Consider the following 22123-nt stretch of genomic DNA (forward strand, 5'->3'; position numbering starts at 1 on the left):
CAGGTAGTGTTGTAAAACTGCAATTAAAGTTTTTGGGGTTTTTACACATTTTGTACATGTAGTACTTTGCACTTTAAAGTAAACGTCTACATTTGTTTTCAGTTTTCCTATGTATAACATTTAAAGTTAATTAAAATTACCCCATGATTTACTCACCCTCAAGCTATCCTAGGTGTACTTTTTATGATGGATTTATGCACTTTATTTTGCTTCAAAACCTTGAACACTATTAATGCCATTATAAAGCTTGGAAGAGCCAGGACAATTTTTTTTTTTTCTCATGATTTATTTCTAGAACATGATGCATGATGGGATTCGCTTAGTCTTGAATACCGCTCTGACGCGGTATTAAAGATGGCGTGGATGTAGTGTGGGACAATCTTGTGCACATAATTACTGACGTGTGCATGCACGTTCAAGTGACCACAGTGTGGGTATTTGGACCCATTGGGTCTGTCTCAATACACTTGCAGTCTTTGCATTTGATCACTTGTCTACTTACATGAAGTTTTTACAGAGCTTTACTTACACATATTGTACATTTAATTCTTTGCAATTTAAACATCTGCATTTCTGTTTAGTAGTTCCTATGAATGACACAATTTAATTGTGGTGCTTTTAATTGTGATCAGATATTAAATATACTACATTTTATACAATTTATATGTAATCCAATTAAATTAATTTACACTGCAATTTTACAATTTTCCTTTACATCTCACGATTTCGGGGCACACGAGTTCCTGAACATGATGAACGATGGAATATGCTTAGCTTGAAATACTGCTCAGAATAGTGTGGATTTAGTGTGGACAGTCTTGTGTACTTCCTGTCGCATTCACGCGTTCAAGTGGCCAAGACTGCAAATGTGGGTATTGGGACAGGCCCAATGTTGCAAGCAATTAAGGATGTCCTTCTGAACATAAATGTCACTAAATCTCATTTCAACACATGCATTGAATGTTTATGCTTTTATTAATCTTGACTTTTAATCTGAACATCAGTGTTAGTGAGATTTATGCCATCTGAATTTAAGTCAGCTGATCCACTTGATTAAACAGAGCAAACATATTGTATACTTCCTCTCTTGTGAAGTAATTTTCCGTTCCTTGTGCTTAATGCTGCCTTCACGTGCTATCGGTATTGTCGTATAATACGAGTTTCCTAATCGGAAATTGGACATGAACGGCCTCTCAAGTCGTATTTACTACTGGGAAATTCAGAAATAATTTTGATACCAGAGTTTCCGAGTTGGGCGGGTCATAAACTTTAAACATGGTGGAGGGCACAACCATTGCTGCTGTCAATGCTGTTCTCACAACAACTACATCCTTTTGTCTTGTCGCTAAAGTCGTGTATTTATAGGCTAGATATGACCGATCATTCGAAGCATATTGTATGTTTTATAAGCAGTGAAATGAACATGTATTTGACCGAAATGCATGTGTAGCGCAGCGAATGTTTACATGATTGTCAACCAATGGGATGCTACATTTTATTCTTTCTGACATTGAAGCACTTGAATACTACAAGCTCGTAATCATGACTTCATAAGTGGGAAATAGGACATTTCCGATAGCACGTGAAGGCATAAGTATAACACATGATGCACTGGTCAGATTAAATCAGACTGAGTATCAACAAAGCTATCTACTCATTTCACCACCACCTTGTTTCCTGCTTTCCTTTGCCTCTTGGACTGAAAGAAGAATTTACTTTCTGTTGACTAGTATTTGGATATCAAGACCAAAATTGTGGCACATAAAATGACATGATTAGCTGGATCTGGGGCCTGTTTCATAAAAAGCCACGTTTATTTCAGTTAGCCTCACTTATTGTCAATTGATTTGGTTCAAAATGAGCCAGACTAACTGAAATAAGCCTGGCTTGTTTGGCAAACCTGTTTTATGAGTAGATGAGTAAATGTACCTTGAAAAAGGCAGATTTTTATTGTTTAAAAAACAATTGTTGACATATTAAGTAAAAAGTCAGTGTTCAAACTGTCTCCTTTATCAAAATTCACAATGGTAAGCTTGTAATAATAATTAATAGTTTAAGTTGTTGCATCAGACTTGGTGGGAAATGTACGTAATTTGTCTTTGCATGGTTTAAGTTACTTGAATGGGAAGGTCACACTATTACCAGTGGATGTGTTGTGCAGTGAGGGGTGTGTTAGTTCTGACAGCTTGTAGCCATATTATGAGCAATACTGTTGACACAATGGATCATTCAAAAAGGCAACCATGTGAGGAGTCATCCGCTGTTAAAGAAAAGAAACTTTGTTCAAAGAGCTTCCAGTCAAAAAGGACAGTGTAGAGCCTGTAATCAACAGGTATCTTACCTGCTTGTTGAGCAAGAAAGGTCATCTCTGGGTCTGTTTCAAATCCTTTGCAGTCTTGGAGTTGTCACCATCTCAAAAAGCAGTCCCATGTAGATACAAGTTGTGTTACAGGCTTGTAAGCAAAGTAGTAAAACTATTTTCAAGGGACTAGAAATCACATTAGACATAAATCAAGTGTTTTTGTTTTATTTATCTGCTTCTGTGTTACATTTAAGGCTTTTTGCAGATGCCTTAAACAGAGTGACATAAAAAGTGGCAATGAATGAATGCTGTGGTAAACAAATGGCTCGCACACAAATGAGTCTTTTGTGTCAGTGAGTTATGGTAGGTCTAAGTTTTGTTGACAGAAATTAGTCTGTGCCTGAAGACTGGGAGGGGTTCTGGCTGTTCTCATATTCAGTGGATTTTGCTTTGGGGAAAATGATAGACATAACCAATGTGATAACACCACCGTGATGCCAAAACCAACTATATCCTTTAATCAAAAACAAGATTTAGATTACAGTGGAAGTACAATCATTCACAAACCAGTTTGTGCACTCATTTGACTGAGTTCTTTCTAGCTTCCTCAAAGCTTAAGGAGAGACTGACCGTTCCACTTCCAAAGCTCACCCTTGGTTTCTGACTATGTCTCCGTGTAGAGGGGGACTCCATTTCATTCCCATTGGTCTTCATGCTGATTGAGGAAGAGGGCGAGGAGGCAGAGGACCCACCCACACTGCTTGACCTCTTCCTGGAGGCAGAACTGTGTCGTAGTGTCGCTTTTGCTGCTGCTTTGAAAGCATGAGCTGCTGTGCTACAGCGAACCTCCTCAATTGTGTTCCTGGATGGTTTTAGGAGAATGATGTACACCTTGTTGAAAAAGATACAGGCTAGCAAACTGAAGCTGGAGGCCAGAATGGCAATGACCTCAACCGCTGAGACAAATTTGCCATACGTGCTGAAGTATGCGGGGATGAAGGAGATCCAAACAATGAAAAAAATCAGCATGCTAAATGTTATGAACTTGGCCTCTGTGAAGTTTTCAGGAAGTTTCCTAGACTTGAATGCAAAGAAGAAACAAATAGCTGCCAGCAGGCACGTATAACCGATGAGGAAGCCCAATGCCATCATGGAGCCCTCGTTACAGGTGATAAAGATGATCTCATCAATGTCATAGTTCTTGTAACTCCCTGGTGGAGCATTGTACAACCAAACCACACAGATCATCACTTGCACAAATGTGAACAGGAACACAAGTAAGAACTGCAGATTCAGACCCCACCATTTACGGTGGAGACTGGTGGGGATTTTGGCTTCAAACACCAGTAGGACACGATTGGTTTTAACTAGAATGCAAGAGATGCATAACACAAAGCTGATTCCAAAAGCTGGTTGCCGTACACGGCACGTCCAGTCCTGTGGTTCACCTATGAATATAAGAGAGCTAGAGAAACAACAGATGAGTGAGAAAAGCAAAAGAAATGACAGCTCTCGGTTCGATGCTTTCACAATTGGAGTATCACGGAATTGCACAAAAACACCCAACACAAAAGCTGTTAACAGAACCCCAAGAACTGCAAATAAGGCCAAAGCAATCCCAAATGGTTCGGTCCAGGACAGAAACTCAATCTCCTTCAGAAAGCAGGATGTGTGATTGCCGTTAGACCAGGAGTTGTTTGGGCATTTAGAGCAAACACTGGCATCTGTGGAGAAAAGAAAAGAATCAGGAAAAAATACAATATTCACACTGTTGTGATAATTACAGTAACACTCAATCATACAATTATTCAATTGTTAAAGGGGTCATCGAATGCCCATGCCCAAGTTGATATGATTCTTCAGGGTCTTAATGAAAAGTCATCCTTCGGTTAAAATTTCTCAATGGTAGTGTAAAAAAACACCCTTTTTACCTTGTTAACCAGAAACCTGTTTTGTTGCATTTCCCTTTAAATGCTAATGAGCTCTGCTCACCCCGCCCCTCTCTTCTGTGGGGTGATGAACTGTCCTGTTTATTTTAGCTGCATTTAGCCACGAAACTGTCTGTATTGTTAAAAGCACTATATAAATAAAGGTGACTTGACTTCAAGTAATTATGAACACCTCGGTGCAGACACCTGAACCAGGGTATTTCTGTGGATCTGCCACTGGATAAAGTGTAATGTCTTAATTAGCGCACTATTTGAAGGGAAAACCGTTTGTAGTGATGTCCGAAACCAGCGGATGTTATTAAGTGCACTCATTCAATCCCATAACGCACCATAATAATGAGAGTACAACCGATGGCTAGAGAACACCCATACTGCATTGCACAGTCTACAGGACATTGGCCCTCAGGAACAGGATTGGACACTCTTGCATTATATCCTTAACATCATTGAATTGCTGTTAAGAGTTGTACAAAAAGATACCAGAAAAAAGAAAGAGAAGTGCAGTAATCCTGTTTAATTAGGACTAGAGATAAACTCTGCTCTACCATTGTTGCTTCCAACAGCAAAGAAAGTGTTGACAGTCTTCTAATAGATATAAAGTTGCTAATTCCTAAATTTGCTAACCTTTATGATCACTGTACTCCCCATCTGAGCACTCTGTACACTCAAAGCAGCATGTGGGCTTGCCATCAATAATCCCTTTTCTGGTTCCAGGTTCACACTCCTCACTACAGTTGGAAAAAGGTACCTGGCAGAGAAAAGAGAAGCAATATATTGTCTCATGCTAAAGGTCCATACAAGTCGCATTTGTTGCTGTAACTGACTGAATAACGATGTGATCCTTTGGGTACTCCATTAGTTAATGAACCCTAGGCTAAATAAATCATCTAAGATGCAAGAAAACTAGGAACTGTATGTTCTATGCTTACTCACCTCAGTTAGATGGCCGTTCCACAGTATCTTAGTCTTGTCAATGGAAAGCTTGGCCCCATTCTTGTTATGTATGCTGTAATAACCAACCTCCTTAAATACAACAGAACCATCCTCAGGTGATCGATGCCAGTTTATGATCGTATAATTTGCTGAGAGCTCACTGCCATTGTCAAAGCGCACCTTCTCCCCTATGCTGTTTATAAAGTTGAGGTGTCTCAGTTGTTTCAGAACCTTTTAGAATAAAAAGAGGCATGTGAATATCATTTTGTTACTATCTTAGAAAGAGCAGAGCAGAAGGGAACCTTCTGGAATACTGCAGCAGAAAATTCTTGTGCAGCTCACAAATATAAATGTAGCAAGTAACCCACCTGCCAAGCTTCAACTTTCCTAATGTCTGCACAAGAACCATTAGCAAACAATCCTTTTCCAGGTGTGCAGGTTAGTATGTCCTGAAGTGCCTGTGCTATGGCATAAACAGCCACATACACGTTATAAGAAATCCTTAGGTGTGTGTAGTCCAGGTACGGCGTCTCCACACTTGCAATATCTTCTTCACCGGTGCACAGTGGTCTGAAACTTGTGCTGCCATTTTCACTGTCCTCATTCCTTGGACTATCTTCTAAGTAACAGTTAAAAGTCTCCTCCCAAAATTCTCTCACAAACTCGTTATGGCTGGACTTCTTTGGATGCACTTGCTGTAAGAATTCTTTAAAGCCGGGTATATGGCCAGCCCTCAGTGCAAAGCCAATAGATCCTCCCATGACATCAAGGTACTCTGGCTTGGCAACCAGGCTAGAGCTGGCCCACGCCTCACTTGCCAACCAGATACGGTCTGTGACATTTCGCCTCACCATCTCTTTAATGAGTGGCTCAATATCTGGTCCACTAGCAAACACGGCAATGACTTTAGCGGTTGAGTTTTCGATGCGGTCCGCCAGGCGGCGAATCTCAGCTTCATCTATGTATTGTGAAATTAAAACATTAAGATCAATGCAGATGTCCCTGTGAAACATTTCGTTCTCAAACTTTTCAATACCCGGCCGGCCATATTCATCGTCAGAGGCGATAGCAATCACCCAGTTCCACTGGAAGTGGTCAATGATGGCAGCCATGGCAATAGCCTGATACTCATCTGTGGGGATAGTTCTCATGAAGGATTTGTACTGATTCTTGTTGCTCAGAAGTCGACTGGACGAAGCATAGCTGATCTGAAAAACAGTAGAGGAGAGGGACAATTTTTTTTATGCAGCATTTATTTAAATAAAATGACAGCACATGACCATACCTGTCAAGTTTAAAAAAATAAATAAAAAATACAAATTAGCATGTATAATACCTTGTTTTGACAAAATTGTCCTTTTGTGTTCCACATAAAAAATGGACATTGGTTTAGAATTATATAATAGTGAGTCATTTTTAAGGCAAGACGCTACAGACACAGCCATTGTTTTTTTGAGATTTTGAGCTATTTTTCCATACCGTCTTGGAAACATCCAAAAAAACAACATTTTTAAAGTATACTTTATTTAATTGTGTCTGTACATTAGATTTAAATTGTTAAGATTTAAATAAGCTGTTTTACAAAATGAGTTTTTTTGTTTTACTTTGCAGTTTTATATAATCATTTTTCTCTGTAAAAACTCATCAAAATGAAACAGGAATTTTGAACCTGGCTTTATCCAATGTCCAAATTTCTGTCCTGGAAATGTATGCAAATTAGTTTATATTTAATTAAAACATCTAACTTGCATATTATTCATAACATTTCAGAAAACTTGCAATAAAAAACAATACTGTAATATGTTTTTTTTTTATCCTATTCACCTATGGTGTCTTGCTTTAAAGCATTTCTTAAAAGTAAATGAGATTATCCAGATGAGTGCAATGCAGCTGTTGTCTTTACAAGCATTCAAAATGAATTTATTCATGCTGCATTTACCAAGCATATTTCTTACTTCTTGTAATTGTTCACAAAAACTATTCTAATGAAACACTTAGAGATGGTTTGGAAATTGCAAAACAACCTGAGGAATGTAGAAGAGGCCCAGAAGGTCAGCCACTGCTGTAGATACTGCAGATCCAGATGCCCCAACCACTGCAATGGTTGATGGGATGTTCCCTGTGCAGTTACAGAACTCATCCAAGTTGAGTGAATCAATCTTATTCTGTGCAACAAAGCTTAACGACGCCTCCAGGCCTTTCGAGACAGTGTTACATGTGTCAAATATACGGTAGCCAAGCGTGATGTTTGGAAGAAGAGTAGAGCTGTTGTTGATTTCCTCTATAGCAAAGATCATAGATTGTAGCCAACGGAATCCACGAAAATTATATCTGAAAAAGAAAGTAGCCTATATTTCTAAAGCATAAAGACTGATACTTTGGGCCACATTTATTATTTAGGCAAGTTAAACAACAAGGACTAGTACTTAGTTAGAACTGACAAAAAAATATTTAATATGACATGACAAAAGCAAGGCTTTTAGAAAAAGACAAACACTGTAAAATTGTGTTAAGTTCTAAATAAAATAAAGATTAAACAGTGGATATTTGCACTAAGTACAAATAGCAATAAATGCTATTTACACTAAGTGAACAGCAATGGATTCTATTTACGCTGTTAAAACTATACTACTTATTGGAAATAATGGCAATTATCTGCATCTCATTATTGTAGTACATTATAAAACAGTATGCAAAAATAATGTATTGAGTGTAAATTATAATTTAATTCAAATGATTAAATGGAAGCCACCTTATTGGGACAATAAATCCCTCCCTACACCTACCCTAACCCTAACCAATACTTTATTTTCAACTTTTGGATTATTTCATTCATTTTTATTGAAAATAAATGCCTTTCCAAAGTGATACGAGATTCGAAAAGGGAGGGAAAAAAAGCCACTGAATACGTTGTTGCATAAGTGTCTTTTGTAGTGTTGACTAGCCCAATCACACATTGGTGGGCGGAGTTAGTGTAAATAGCTTCTGCCAACAAGGCGGGCTATTTGCACTTTGTGTAAATAGACACTCCGCAGAGGGCATTGGAGTACATTTACAAACAAACAAAACAAAACAAAAAAATACTATTTCAGTCATTATATTTAAAATGTCATGTTTAATTCAATGTGTTACTTAACATTTCTTTGTAATTATTTGTGAAATTTACTAGCAATTTCTGAGTGAAAACTGTTTCTACACCAAATTTGCTTGAGTGTAGGTTGTTCTGCTGTTAAGCTAACAAAACACTGGAAATTTGTCTTTCCAGACACAAATTTGTAGTGACTTAAAACAGCCTACTGAACGGACCTCAAATGAAATGTGGCTTTCTACGCTGACTGAAGTCCTTAAGAATATCTGGAAATCTTTTTTTTTTTTTTTTTAAAATACATAAAACACACAAATCTGTGACACAATTATGTGAAAATCTAAATTTACATATAATTACAAAATTTACTGAACACTGACCAGGTATAAAAATTATATCTACACAGAAAAGTTGCATTAAATTAATCAACATTAAATTTAGACTTAGTCACTACATAATGTGTTAATTACCAAAGGTCAGTTATCTTGATATTAAAAGTTTGAACCGCATTTGGAGAAGCTGATCATGTTGTGTTTATACCTGACACACTCAGTTGACTCTGGCCTTGCTGCAAGATCCTGGTCTTTGGATGCCACTCCAAAGTGTATTGGGAAAAGCCCCCCTAGCAGTATGTCACCTGTCTTCTGGGCCCTCTGGTGTGGGCCATAGATAGAAATTACACCGCTGAAACCCAGCAGAACCAGGTAGTGCCAGTAAAACTTCAGATGAAACCTCATTGCTTCAGTTGGTTTCTGAAGCGGTCTTCATGGGGCAAGGTAGATGTTGGCAGAGCGTCAGGTTTTGGAATTTCCACTAGTTTCGTCAATTGCCTCTTCTGTCAAAAATTATTTTAAAATGCTCTTCCCTTAGTTGATGAAATCAACAGACAATATGCAGAGTGTTAGACGAACCAACACATTCTTGAGCGGGGAAGGAGCTGAGAAGTCCACCCGCATCGCTGATCATAGATGGGTCTATTTGCAGAGATGAAGATTCTTTTGTTCCTTCCTCCAGTAAATGTCTCTCCTGTTCATTATGTGATGGATGGGGGAAAACACAGCCCATGAAAGTAACTTAAAGTAGCTAGTGTTTGATTTTTGATTCACCACACAGTGTTTGGTTGAATGTTGGGCATTCCTGGAAAAAACATAAAAAGGACACTTAGTAACATGAACAAAACAGTAAAAACAAAGAATGTTTATATTTATACAACAGTTACAGTAGTTCCGGTCTTTGAATTTGATTGGCCGAGCAGCATAGAGTGCAACAGTGCCCACCCACTTTTTCATCTGCCTATATACCTACCTGGACACACACCACAAAAAGCATAGGGAGACAATGTCATTTGTAGTTGACCTTCATATGAGTGTGTGACCACTAAAGTGCTCGTTTGCTTGTCACGATTCTCTGATTGGTGGAGATGTTTGCATGGGCAATATAGTTTATCATCAGGAATTTCACTGCTGAACATGATTATTTCCAAAAAAAGCTGAAACATATTCCATCAGTTGACATCCTCGTAGCTCACAGTAGGTCTGTCTTTAAAGGTTTATATTTAATCATTCAAAATCAATTCCCCTATGGAGAAAGTTAATAGACTTTTTCTTCCAGAACCCAACAATTGAACTCTACCATTCCATGAGTACTGATATTTTGTCCAAAGATATTTAACACTGCACTGTAAAAAAAAGTTGAGCCAACTTAAAATTTTAAGGCAACCAGCTTCAGCAGATTTTTGAGTTTTCTCAACTTGTCGTTTTAAGTTTATACAACACAAATTTGAGAAGCTGGTTGGGTCAACTTTTTTGTTTTGTTTTTTTACAGTGTGGAACTTTTCACCATTTGCACCTTCTAGACAGGCTGTTAGTCTGTGTAACAGTGGTGTGGATTTTCAGTGACTCTTTCTGCTGTCTTGCTTGTGAGATCTTGCCAAAATATCACTAAATATGTAAATTTCAGAGCATTACATTGTGGGATACAATACTCTGGATAGTCTGCTCTGTTTTATACTACACATTTTAGCAAACATAGTTGTCACAGTCATTGCAGGAGTGCCTGAGGAAAAGATCAAATCCAAAACAGAGAGTTTAATAAAGATCCACACAGTAAGCCACAGCAGGTACCGAAACAACACAACTTCCAAAAACAAGACCGGACACTAAACTCAAGAAAAGGTTTAACTTAAATACACTGACAAATGAGGTAAATTAATGATACACAGCTGAACAGAATGAACTAATGACATTAGTAACCATGGCAACACAGAGTAGTGGGAAAAGAACAAAGAAAACCATGTAACTAAAGAAAACAAACTAAAAGTCCTACTAACTAGGCCATCCAGGGGCCTGTTTCATTAAACAAGTTTACCAAATAAGCCAGGGGCCTGTACCATGATGGTAGATGAAAAAATTCAGAGTTACAGGATTAGTTTCGAGTTGACAAAACCAAACCTCTCCAATCCGGCTTTGTTGGTACCATGATGCTGATCATCAACTTTCTTTGTTAACTCAGGCTTTGATCCTGAGTTTGTGGAGCATGTGCACATGAATGTGTGACATCAGTGGCTAACAGCCAATCACAATCCTTGGTTAAAAGTTAAAGATTTTGCTAAAGGTTAAAAGATTGAAAAATATGATTAATTTAAATGCATTTACAATGAAAAAGTACTTGTTCATGAAAGAGGACAAATAAAATAAATTATATTGCTTTATCAGTGCAGTCACAAGTGAAGCTTAAGTTAGTTTATATTGTTGGAAATATACAGCGATAGAGACTCGAACATGTAAGGTCACAGTCATTTTTAAAGCATTATTATTGGTTCTACAACTTATTTATATTATATACAATCTGTATCTATTAACATTCATTTAAAATAAATTATTTATAATAACTGTTAAACTAAAATAGCTTGTGTGTAATGGATTAATAATAATATAAATCATATAATTAAATAAATAATATAAAATAATGTAATTATCATCAAGGCCAGACCAACTTTTTTTTTTTTTTTGTACTAGTGACCTTCAATTTGGAGCAAGATAAACTGGGAGAGTGACTTTTTTTGTGTCAGACATGTGTCAGTTAGCTCACATCTGATTGGTCCAATTTCAGTTTGAGATCTCTAACTCAGAACATAACCTGCCCCGGAGCAGGTTAGCTGTGGAGCATAAGTTACTATGGCAATGACCGCAGCTAAAAGCCAAGCTACTTTCATGGTACCTAAAACCCAGAGTTGGCGCAAGCTAAACTGAAACTTACCTGGCTAGCCAGCTAATCCAGCTTCATGGTACAGGCCCCAGGTTTATTTCAGTTAGTCAGACTTATTGTCAGTTGATTTAGTTCAAAATAAATCACAATAACTGAAATAAGCCTGGCTTGTTTGGTAAACTTGTTTTATGAAACAGTCCCCAGGTATTCTACAATATCTATACAGAAAGCTTGCTTTATATAGTGGTACCCACAGCCTATATGGGCCAGAATTGGAAAAAAAAATCTTGGTCTAAAAACGTATTGTATGCAAATTGTATGATATCCAGTGTACACATTTCTAGCAATTGTGCAGTTAATTCTCATATTGTATTTTCAGAGAGTTTTGGAATATTTGTCCTCTCCACAAATTTGTCACTACCAAAACACAGTAATAATAATTTAATTAGATGGCTTATATGAACCCATTAAGATTTTGCTTACATTGTAAATATTATTATTATTATTTAATTTACTTGCTATTTTATTAAAAAAGTTTCAGAGGTAAATCAATAACAATGACATTTTTAACAACATTTCAAGTGTAATTTATGAGATTTGTTGTAATTTCAATCCAATTTTTCTTTGTAAAAGGTAAAAATTCAATAATACCGATTTCAAAGTTAAGGATTCATTAGTTTGAACCAAAATCATAACATCTTGACATCAATTCAGTATACTTTATTTTTTACAAAACATCCCATGTTTCGGTAGTGACAGCACATTTTCGGTAGAGACCGTAACGCCTTGGTAGCAACCACATCACATTACAGAATTTTACTAAAACACTACTGAAACATACTAGAATACAAAACATTTGCATAACTGTACTGTATTTTGTTTATTTTCACCAAATAAAGGATTATGTGTTCCCTTTGGAATAACTCACAAAAAAGCTTAATTGCAGAAAAATGGTGTTTGGTAGTGACATTCCTTGAAGTTATACACACAGATTTTCAGACTTCTGAAAACAATTTACCTCAAAATGTTGAGACCAGTCTACTCACACCTTCTAGCTATGAGAGAGTGGGACACAGGAATATTTCAATATTTTCATAAGAAAATTTAGGGGTTAGGGTTAAGGACAGCCACCTCCCAATTGAAAGTACCTAAAAAATGATGATTGTACTGTATATATACATTAAGCTTACTAATATTTCAATTATTGTGGGTTTCAATAGATAATAGAAGGATCTTAGTAAACATCTAAGATATGAATACTTAAATGCTTTATAAATGTTTTATGTTTTTTTTTTTGGTTGTGGGACAGCAGTTTGGACAAATTCTGTAGAATGGTGCAGATACTGTAGCCTTTATGATTCAAACCAATAGCTCCACAGCAGAGAAATGTGTGAACTAAACCTAGAGACTGACCCTAAAACTAGAACTGACCCTTGTGGCCAAAACCACTCCCTATTTTATTCCCTATACTACTCCAAGTGTCAGCCATTTTGTAGTTGTGCCCAGATTCTAAGTGAACAGCTTCACTCACTAAATTCATTCATTCATTTTGCATGAGAAAGCAAGTCTGAAGGAGAGATGCAGTCTGACTTTATTTTATTCCTGTTTTTAACTTTCCTTTTACACTGACTCTAATTTTTTTTATATATATACATTTTTCATAAATCATTCACAAATACTTCATTAATAGCATTAAAATGAATGGACAAAAAAATCTATTGACAATTTGTTTTATTAAATCAAATGGATAAGGTAATAAATGAACTGTTGTTTCAGAAGCATTAACTCCGCTTATGCCAAGTGTTTCACTAATGAATTCACAAGACTGTAAGGAAGAAATTATAATCTTGTGTAACTATTCATTGTAATGTTTTCAAAACAATACAGTCTAAGGGCGCTATCGCCATCTTATCTGATCACAAACTGCTTGAAAAGCAGATCTTCATAATACTATTCTTTTTTCTTTTTTTTTTAACTTAGGGTCAGTTCCACCATGTTGGTGGAATCACACTTTTGTTCAAACTAGCCCCATGTTTTTTCTTAAGTTGTAAATTAGTGAGACAAATCCACACGGTGTTCCACATGGCTAACCTTCCCACTGCTGGATCTCTGTGTGATGCTACGGCCAGTTTAGACTCACTTCCCAGGTGTAGTGTTCTAGAATCCAGCTAATTAACTCTGGAAATATGCTTCATCAGGACCTGGCTATTCCACAAAACACTGGTCATGTCCCTGGAAAAAAGGTTAAGGGTAAGAGAATGGGGTGCATGAGCTGCACATACAGAGTGCGCTGAATAGAAGTTTCAATTAAGTTTGATGATAAAAATTCCATACTCAATGTAAGTTTTTGTACAGTGTCTCTTAGAATCTAATTGTGTATTAAATAAAACACAATGGGTCTTCATTTGTCCACAAGTTGTTGGAGTGTTGTAATAACTGACATTAAGGGTTTTACAAACTTACAAATTTCATGAATGATGCCAAAGGACAACGCTGATGATTACATTAAAAACCTCTAAATATATGAAAGACATGCCAGACTTTGTGTTATATTGAACTTCGAAGAAAAGAAAAAACTCAAACTTAGTGATCAGTACTTGTATATTTTCTTCTCCCCCACACAAAAGCAAAAAAAAATCACAACTTTTTGTTTCTTAAAAAAAATTAAGAAAAAAAATAGACTGAATGAAGTGTGAATTCACACTTTGGCTCTTTCACTACTAAGCATTAAAAGCAGATGTGCAAAACAAAAGGTACTTACCTTATTAAAAGCATCAAGTCATGAATTCCATACAAAGAGACAAAAGCCAGATCACTATTCACGATTCCCAGTGAATATTAAGACAATTTATAATAGAAGCAACCAACTCTCTGTAATAACCGAACCAAAATTTTGTATGCTTTCATATTTTGCCTCTAGTTCTGATGTTAGGTAATTTTTTGCGTTCCTCCATTAATTCTGAGCACTGTGATTGTGTGTGCTGTTCCTATGAGAAGGGTGAAACATTAACCAGAGATCAGTCCATTTCCTCTGGCTGGTTATGGTCATCCTGTGGTCACTCCTATTTCAGTCACCTCCAACAGCATGGCTGAAATCATTTAAAATGGTCAACATATTTCCAGTCCAAACAAAAGCAATGCATTTTATAAAGCAGATTTGCACATGTAAAGTAGAAGTGAGTCTAAAGATGATACTTTCCCATTGTGGGAGAAAAAAAACCTGGATCCATTAGTAGCTATACTAGTTTTAAAAGTGCTAATCCAAGCCTCCCTCATAGCTAATCTTAATGATCATGACGGGCAGGAACTATTACACAGAATTCATAAACAAATTGAACCATTATTTTTTTTAGGATTTAATATAATTCACATAAGTTAACTAACTTGTAGTTAGGATCCATAATCTAATCAAACAAGAAGAAAGAAAGAAAAACATCCAAGCTTGTCAACATGTTTGTGATTTATTTTTCAATTGTGGTGCATCAAAAGCAGGATTAAATGTACACGACCAATCGTGAGTCACTAAAGATTTCTCTCAAGCACACTTTTTCAGTCCCAAATACGGTTAGGATTAGGAAAAATCTAAAAATCTGCTAAAAACTACTTTATTCAACATGCTCAGAACCATAAGGTTTCAGAACATTTGTTTACACACATTCTTTTTTAGGAACAAAATGACAGAAAATTGAGAAATATTTAAGATACCTAAAGGAGAGATTTCCTAATTTCTAATAAATCACAAGATGCTTTCTGGAACATTCACAAATTATGCTGGATAACATGTAATGGATCATCAGGTTTTTGCACTAATTTGTGGTGGCCACGTCAGCTCAAGTGCTGCTGCCATTAAGTAAATCTATGTATACAAGTGGATTCTTTGAAAGGCAGTTCAGTATGTCTTTTAAGACTTTTTTAACTTCAATTATGAAAGGAAAGGACTTCAAAAGGAAAGCCAAAGTATTTTCTCTTTACACATGCATGAAGCCACAAACATTTGCAAAAGTAGTTCGTTTTAATTTTCAAAGAAAAAGGTCTTAGCAGTTTAGACATCCCTTCAATAGCACAAAAAGTACAACTCAAACAAGTTCAACATTTACGAAGTCTTGCATATCATCAAGGTGAATTTAAATGCCACAAGTTACAGCCACACATATAAAGTAACAAAAAAATATGAATAGAAGATTATTCTTTTACCAATGTAAACATCCAGGCCTCTGCAACAGCATCAAACTAAAGCACACTTTTTAAACAACAAACTTGTTTTTGGTTATGGAGTTGCTCTTAGTTGCAGTGTCTGCATGGGCTTGATATCCAATGACAAGTTTCTGCGGGAGCCCAAGACTTTCTTTATACTTCTTACTGAAAGGGAAGTAATATGAGGGAAGTGAACAACTTGTTGAAATCCTAAACGACTTTGGAATATCACCAAAAAACCCAGAGTGTTTCTCTCTTCAAAATACCACCAAATCACACCACTTTTGTCTCAGTACATTGGCTGCCGATTGCTGCTCACATTAAGTTCAAGGCACTGATGCTTTTCTGGAGAACAGCCAAGAAATCTACACTCTTCTACCTACAATGCTTACTCCTGATTTCTGTGGTCTGAAAGTCTGAAAGTATGTGCCCTAAGCAAAAACAAACCCTAATCTGCTCTGATTGTTAAACAATTTCAGAATACATCTTTTAGATCTAGTACAAAACAAATGTGTTCACTGCATAGATTCAGTCCACTGAGAATCTTGTAGTTGTACAATATATCCTAGCAGCAGAGGATTGCAGACCGTTCCCCATCCATTTGATATGATGGATAATTAGCTTCATTAGGTTGCTAGGCACAAATTCCCGTTCCATGATCATTAATGTTTACAGCACCGTGAGTGGTCAAATGCTTACATCTGGCTCTGCCTGACATTATTCAAAAGATGTTCAAATCTATAAAAATCAAACACACACAGACATAATATAACGTAATACTACATAATATAATTGAGCATCTTTTGAACAAACTCAGGCAGAGCAAAATGTAAGCAACCACAGAAGATGAACTTCAGCAAAGCATCATAAACACTTTGTACAACATATACCGTTTAAAGTTTAGTACAGGTTAATTTGCAAAAATGAGCATGTTGGCCAGCTAATGCTTATGTTTGAATAAAACTCAAAACACGCTTACCCAATGTATGTCACTGTCTCACAGTTCTCAGCATTGGAGGTCCAGATGGCAATTTTGTCCCCTTTGGCACGAATATTGATTACACTTCCACAGATATCCCGACTGAAGGAGCCAAAGCCCTCTCCAATAAGACACAACAGCTGCCACAAGAACAAATATGTATTCAGCGTAATCTTTCTTTTGCTGTAGTTGAAGCAACTTCCTTTACATGACACAATGAGAATGACGTGAATAACAGACAAAATAAATTAAATCCAAGCAAGCATGTATATTTTCTCTTACCGTTTCCAGCCAAAAATGGTCAAGTTCTGTGCGTCTATGCTGCTTGGCTAGAGTAATCAACCAGCGGCCACCACATTTATTACTCCTGTCTTCCCACATGGGCTCAATGCCATCCTGTGAAGCAACAAAGAAAATGCTTAACAAAGAGTCACTATATAAGTGTAATCTGAATTATCCATAAGCTTACAGTTTTTGATGATTTAATCCATTTCAACACAGCCCTAGCATAATAACAGAACTGACTTTAGACAGACATGTGAACTGGCAAACATACTTTAGTCATCAACAGGACAGTTATACACGGTGTTAAAAAATAAAATAATAGGCAGAAAGGTATGCCCTGTTCACCTTGAACATAGAGTAGTCACAGCCAGAGGAGAGTTTGCTTGGCGGCTGTATGTTGTTGTATAAGCTGAAATAATTGAAAGTGAATCAGAAAAACATTTGAAGATGAAATTGACAAATACTGTAATATTTAGAGAAATTTAAAAACAACATCTGTCAAGTGTAAAGTTTATGAGTGACTTAAATAGTGACTTTGATGATTTTTCAAGTCACCAGGTTTCTAGAACTATAATCACAATTATATTTCTGATTTGGGGAAAATGTCATTGTGATTTCTCTACTGAAAACTGGGATTTAAAAACTGTGATTCTTAAGAGCTTCAGGTTTGCTGTGGTTCTTAGTGGGGCAGCATAATTTGGCCAAAAATCATATTGCGTGACTGATTTATCATCTCATATTGCTGCTGCACAGATATCCAGGCAGACAAAGAGACCATAAACTACACACTCTCCACACAAATGCAATAACTGCTTTTTAAGACTGTTCACTAGGTAAATAAAAATACACTGACGACAACATAGCTTGATTTGCATTTCAAGGAATAGAAATGTTAAAATCTAAACCTCTAAAAGGGCTTAAAATAAACATATAATGTACAGTAGCAATAATGATGGGACCAAAAAGGTAAAAAAATAAACAAAAGGTAAATTGAATAATATTGCTAAATTCAATAAGGTAACAGTATGTGAGACCCCTCAGGCTGTTAACGTCACACAAATAAGTATTTAAAAAAAAAAAAAAGTCATTTTAAATTGTAATAATAATAGTAGAAGAGCCCATTAACCTGCAGAGAGCTCCAGCGGCCTAGCAACTGTTGAACTTTACCACAGGATATAAAAATAAAATCCTTATTTTAATATATTTTGATTCAAAGGGTCCCATTCACCCACTATTCAATATCTGACCACTGTTTTATGACAGAATGCTATAGAAACTGTAATATTTTGAACAGTGTGCACATTAAAACATGCAAAATCAAAGTGGGTGTCAAGACGTTTATTTTGAAATTGTAATGAACAAAAATATAACTGAAGAAAATATGGTTTTATTTGGCTGTGGTTCTGTGACACTTAGGTCACCAACCCTCACCTGTAGAAAGCATTACTTCCAAAATTTTGTAGTTTACTCAATGTATAAATTGTAATTGAGTCATTTTTTAACCTAGTACTGGAATTTAAGAATCACATAATTGTAATAACTATTGTACATAATAAAAACATTATTATTAATTAAAACGTATCCTGGTTGGCAACAGATTTATAAACTTCTCATTACAGATCTGGCGAAATGGGAGGTGCATGTGAAAAGAAAAAAGGTCATTTGAGTAGTCCTGCATATTGTAACTAAATATTACAAATCTTACTGATACCAAACTTTTGAAAAGTACAGTAGTTGTATGTCAACTTAAATACAAGTAGTTGACTAGCCTAAACTTTTTTTAAAACAAATGTGCAGGCAACGGAGTTGGAAACATTGTACTACATGCAACAATACATGATGTCTATCAACTGCAACATTCGATTGCTGTTCTAAGCACCTGTCCTGGACAACGGTTTCCCCCCCAGCTTATTAAACTTACGCCCAGAAGTCCTCAACTGTGTCGAACTTGGTGATGAGCCTTAGATTGTCTTGCCACATTTTGCTCTTATCATTCTTGTAGAACCAAAGACCCCATCTACACACAGTACACAAACGACACAACAACATGACGCACAAGGAAGAGCAGGGTGAGTAAACACCGAGAATACAGGAATGCTTGACTTCTCAATCGTTGGTAGTGTGAACACACCTGTTTTGTAAAGGGTGCTTCATATAAGGGCCCTTCAAAATGTTTGTTTCAAATTTCAGTTTTTCAACCTTCTTCCTCGTTACTTTGTCAATCTGGTAAAATGTAAAAGAAAAGATTGGCGGGGGACAACCGCACCATTGAAACGCACGTGGTCATCTTCGACACCGTAAAACTTTTGTCGTGAAATCGCTTCAATAAATAAACAACAGCGTTTATAAGTTATTGCAGGTAAAATAAAACAAATGTTGTTAGACTGACATGTGTGTGCACAGTGAAACGAGTAATTTAATGACATTTCGGACAGCACATGCTCACCAGCTGTACAGCGCACGACGCCATGTCAATCCTGTAGCGCGCGAGAGTGACTATTCCCGCCCAGCGCGTGCATTTATAAGTTCAGCCATGTTTTAAAATAATGATTTTTAAAGGAAATAACTGTTTTGACTATTGTAAATTCAACTATCAAACTTGAAAAATAACATAAAAACGAATCATTTATTTTCTTTTATTATTTACTTTTTTCCTCTCCATTTAATGGCTTTTCAAACCTGATTGGGTGGTAGGAGCAGGATAAATGTTTATAAATCAATGACAAAATTATATTTTCCCTCTTTTTGTCCCCCCTCCCCCCTCACTATGGGTCAGCAGCACTGTATGCATTTCTGTCTAAAAACAAATGTATAAATGTATTTTTATATATTTGAATCAATATGAAGTATTGGTCTGAGAAAGTCACGTGAAATGATTCATTTGAGCATAACATGATAAACACTCATGATTAGAACATTTAAATGATCATCTGATTAGTTTTTTTTTTTTAAAGTAGAAATGTTGCTGTAAATAAAAACTAATGGCAGGTCAAGCTGTAGACATGTTTTGTCTCATCTGAGTCAGTGGTTTGATATTTCAAAGTCAATTCATTTTTGTGACATCCAGTGCAATATGTTCATCTCACCACCAGAGGTCTCTGTCACCCGCTTTTTGAAATTGTGCCACAATTCAATATTCACACAATATTAATTCAAAAGATGTTAATGACTTTTTGATCAGTCCTTTATGTTATGCTAAGATCAGGCCTTTTTAAATTGATGTGCATTGCTATAGTTATTATATATATATATATATATATATATATATATATATATATATATATATATATATATATATATATATATATATCATTATTATTTAAATATATTTGTAAAATATAATAAATTAATAAAACATTTTAGGTTTATATATTTTCATTTATATATAAATGTTTAATTCAAATATATAACAGCAAATTAAAAAAAAAAATTAATTCCAGTATATGGACTGAAAAATCAAGCTTAAAAAGATGGAATATATTATTTGTTTACCTGCATGTCACCAACATCAGAGAACCTGAACCTGAACATGTATTGTTAAATTATTGAAATATTAGCTTAAAATCCCAGGGGGACTAGGTAAATATTTAGGTTGGGAGGGGGGGCATGGGGGTTGGCTGACAAAAAAAATAAAAAATAAAAAAGTCTAGGAATCCGAGCATTACATGAATAAATAATTTATAAACAAGACAAAAACAGTGACATTACACATATCATGTTTACACTGCCGAAGTCTACCAGACTTGAAATATTTTTGTCCAGATTTCTCTGTCTCCATCTCCATTACTTGGTCTTGTCTGTTTTACTTCTCTCGCCTAGTTCCCTGGCTTCCTCCCCCTTACTGGTTCTGCCTGGCTGTCTGACTCCCTGGCTCAGTGGACCCTCCTAGCCAGCCAACATAGTCTTTGGATTCATGGCCTCAGCCTGAGACTTGCTCCACCTCATCCCTTCAAGCCCAAGCTCCAAGCTTCATCATGGCTCCTCATTCTCTGTGCTCCACCATGGCCTTCATCGGTGTCCAGAGACCATAAAAGAGAGATGAATAGAAGCAGCAGTGGATGGAGCATAATAGTTCACTTTGACTTGATGACCTCCATTCTGGGACATCGGCCAACAGGTCAGTCAACTGGCACATTGAATTGAGTGACTTACCTACTAGAGGTAATGTTTCTGCTGCAGCTGATGTTGGTACATGTTAAACACTAGCAAGCTTATATTCATGGTTTCCTAATAATATGTGTATTAACAAACTAGCTAGCTGCCGGCTAACTTTGATAGATGTTTACTAGCTAGCTATTGAGTATCCGGGGTTTTCTCAACTTTTGTTTTGTCCACATTCAGGGACAGGTTGTTGCACCTCCTCTCTGTAGCTGATCATCATTTCAAGGAATTCTGACAAAATTTGTTCATATATATATATATATATATATATATATATATATATGTATATATATATATATATATATATATATATATACAGGTGCTGGTCATATAATTAGAATATCATCAAAAGTTGATTTATTTCACTAATTCCATTCAAAAAGTGAAACTTGTATATTATATTCATTCATTACACACAGACTGATATATTTCAAATGTTTATTTCTTTTAATTTTGATGATTAGAGCTTACAGCTCATGAAAGTCAAAAATCAGTATCTCAAAATATTAGAATATTTACATTTGAGTTTGAATAAATGACCATCCCTACAGTACAAATTCTGTGCATCACTTGTTCTTTGAAACCACAATAATGGGGAAGACTGCTGACTTGGCAATGATCCAGAAGACGAACACTGACACCCTACACAAAGAGGGTAAGTCACAGAGGGTCATTACTGAAAGGTGTGGCTGTTTACAGAGTGCTGTATCAAAGCATATTAAATGCAAAGTTGACTGGAAGGAAGAATTTGGGTAGGAAAAGGTGCACAAGCAACAGGGATGACCGCAAGCTTGAGAATACAGTCAAGCAAAGCCGATTCAAACACTTGTGAAAGCTTCACAAGGAGAAAACTGAAGCTGGAGTCAGTGCATCAAGAGTCACCACGCTCAGACGTCTTCAGGAAAAGGGCTACCAAGCCACTTCTGAACCAGAGACAACGTCAGAAGCATCTTAACTGGGCTGTGGAGAAAAAGAACTGGACTGTTGCTCAGTGGTCCAAAGTCCTCTTTTCAGATGAAAGTAAATTT

The 22123-nt window shown here is 36.2% G+C and overlaps 3 protein-coding genes across 6 annotated transcripts in view; 1 reads left to right on the plus strand and 2 right to left on the minus strand.

Moving 5' to 3' along the window:
- zgc:175280 (cationic amino acid transporter 2 family protein) overlaps positions 1-22123 on the plus strand; it is a 52852-nt gene that overhangs the window by 13595 nt on the left and 17134 nt on the right. The window contains exons 1-2 of one of the 3 annotated variants that reach the window (XM_058775116.1): positions 18866-19003; positions 20754-21051. In XM_058775116.1, the coding sequence (XP_058631099.1) occupies positions 20973-21051 (79 nt within the window). In that variant the 5' untranslated portion in view covers positions 18866-19003; positions 20754-20972. Of the gene's footprint in view, positions 1-18865; positions 19004-20753; positions 21052-22123 lie in introns of those variants that run through there. The other 2 variants (XM_058775112.1, XM_058775115.1) reach the window with 2 other exon arrangements.
- On the minus strand, positions 2564-9008 carry casr (calcium-sensing receptor). Its single transcript, XM_058775105.1, has 6 exons — positions 8810-9008; positions 7209-7515; positions 5553-6392; positions 5185-5415; positions 4876-4999; positions 2564-4026 (listed from the first exon to the last, which is right to left on the minus strand). Exons 1-6 carry the CDS (start codon positions 9004-9006, stop codon positions 2882-2884), a joined length of 2844 nt encoding a protein of 947 aa, XP_058631088.1. The 5' UTR covers positions 9007-9008; the 3' UTR covers positions 2564-2881.
- On the minus strand, positions 9213-19447 carry eif4e1b (eukaryotic translation initiation factor 4E family member 1B). 2 transcript variants are annotated; one of them, XM_058775120.1, is made up of 7 exons: positions 19381-19438; positions 19066-19157; positions 18856-18951; positions 17280-17343; positions 16932-17045; positions 16650-16789; positions 9213-9406 (listed from the first exon to the last, which is right to left on the minus strand). In XM_058775120.1, exons 1-7 carry the CDS (start codon positions 19402-19404, stop codon positions 9244-9246), a joined length of 693 nt encoding a protein of 230 aa, XP_058631103.1. In that variant the 5' UTR covers positions 19405-19438; the 3' UTR covers positions 9213-9243. The 2 variants fall into 2 exon arrangements, with proteins under 2 accessions (XP_058631103.1, XP_058631104.1); XM_058775121.1 differs by lacking the exon at positions 9213-9406 and adding an exon at positions 14918-15835 and having other exon boundaries at positions 19381-19447.

The sequence above is a fragment of the Onychostoma macrolepis genome, chromosome 05 (genome assembly GCF_012432095.1).
Source record: "Onychostoma macrolepis isolate SWU-2019 chromosome 05, ASM1243209v1, whole genome shotgun sequence".
NCBI lineage: Eukaryota > Metazoa > Chordata > Actinopteri > Cypriniformes > Cyprinidae > Onychostoma > Onychostoma macrolepis.

Bases quoted from the DNA above. Each gene is read 5' to 3' on its own strand.
- eif4e1b (XM_058775120.1), bottom strand. From the start codon at position 19,404: ATGGCGTCGTGCGCTGTACAGCTG. The intron at 19,158-19,380 runs GTGAGCATGTGC...ACATTTTACCAG, and splicing joins CGTCGTGCGCTGTACAGCTG to ATTGACAAAGTAACGAGGAA. The intron at 18,952-19,065 runs GTGTGTTCACAC...TACTGTGTGTAG, and splicing joins AAGCACCCTTTACAAAACAG to ATGGGGTCTTTGGTTCTACA.
- casr (XM_058775105.1), bottom strand. From the start codon at position 9,006: ATGAGGTTTCATCTGAAGTTTTACTGGCACTACCTGGTTCTGCTGGGT. The intron at 6,393-7,208 runs GTTGTTTTGCAA...ACTGTTTTTCAG, and splicing joins GCCTCTTCTACATTCCTCAG to ATCAGCTATGCTTCGTCCAG. The intron at 5,416-5,552 runs GTGGGTTACTTG...TTATTCTAAAAG, and splicing joins GGAAAGTTGAAGCTTGGCAG to GTTCTGAAACAACTGAGACA.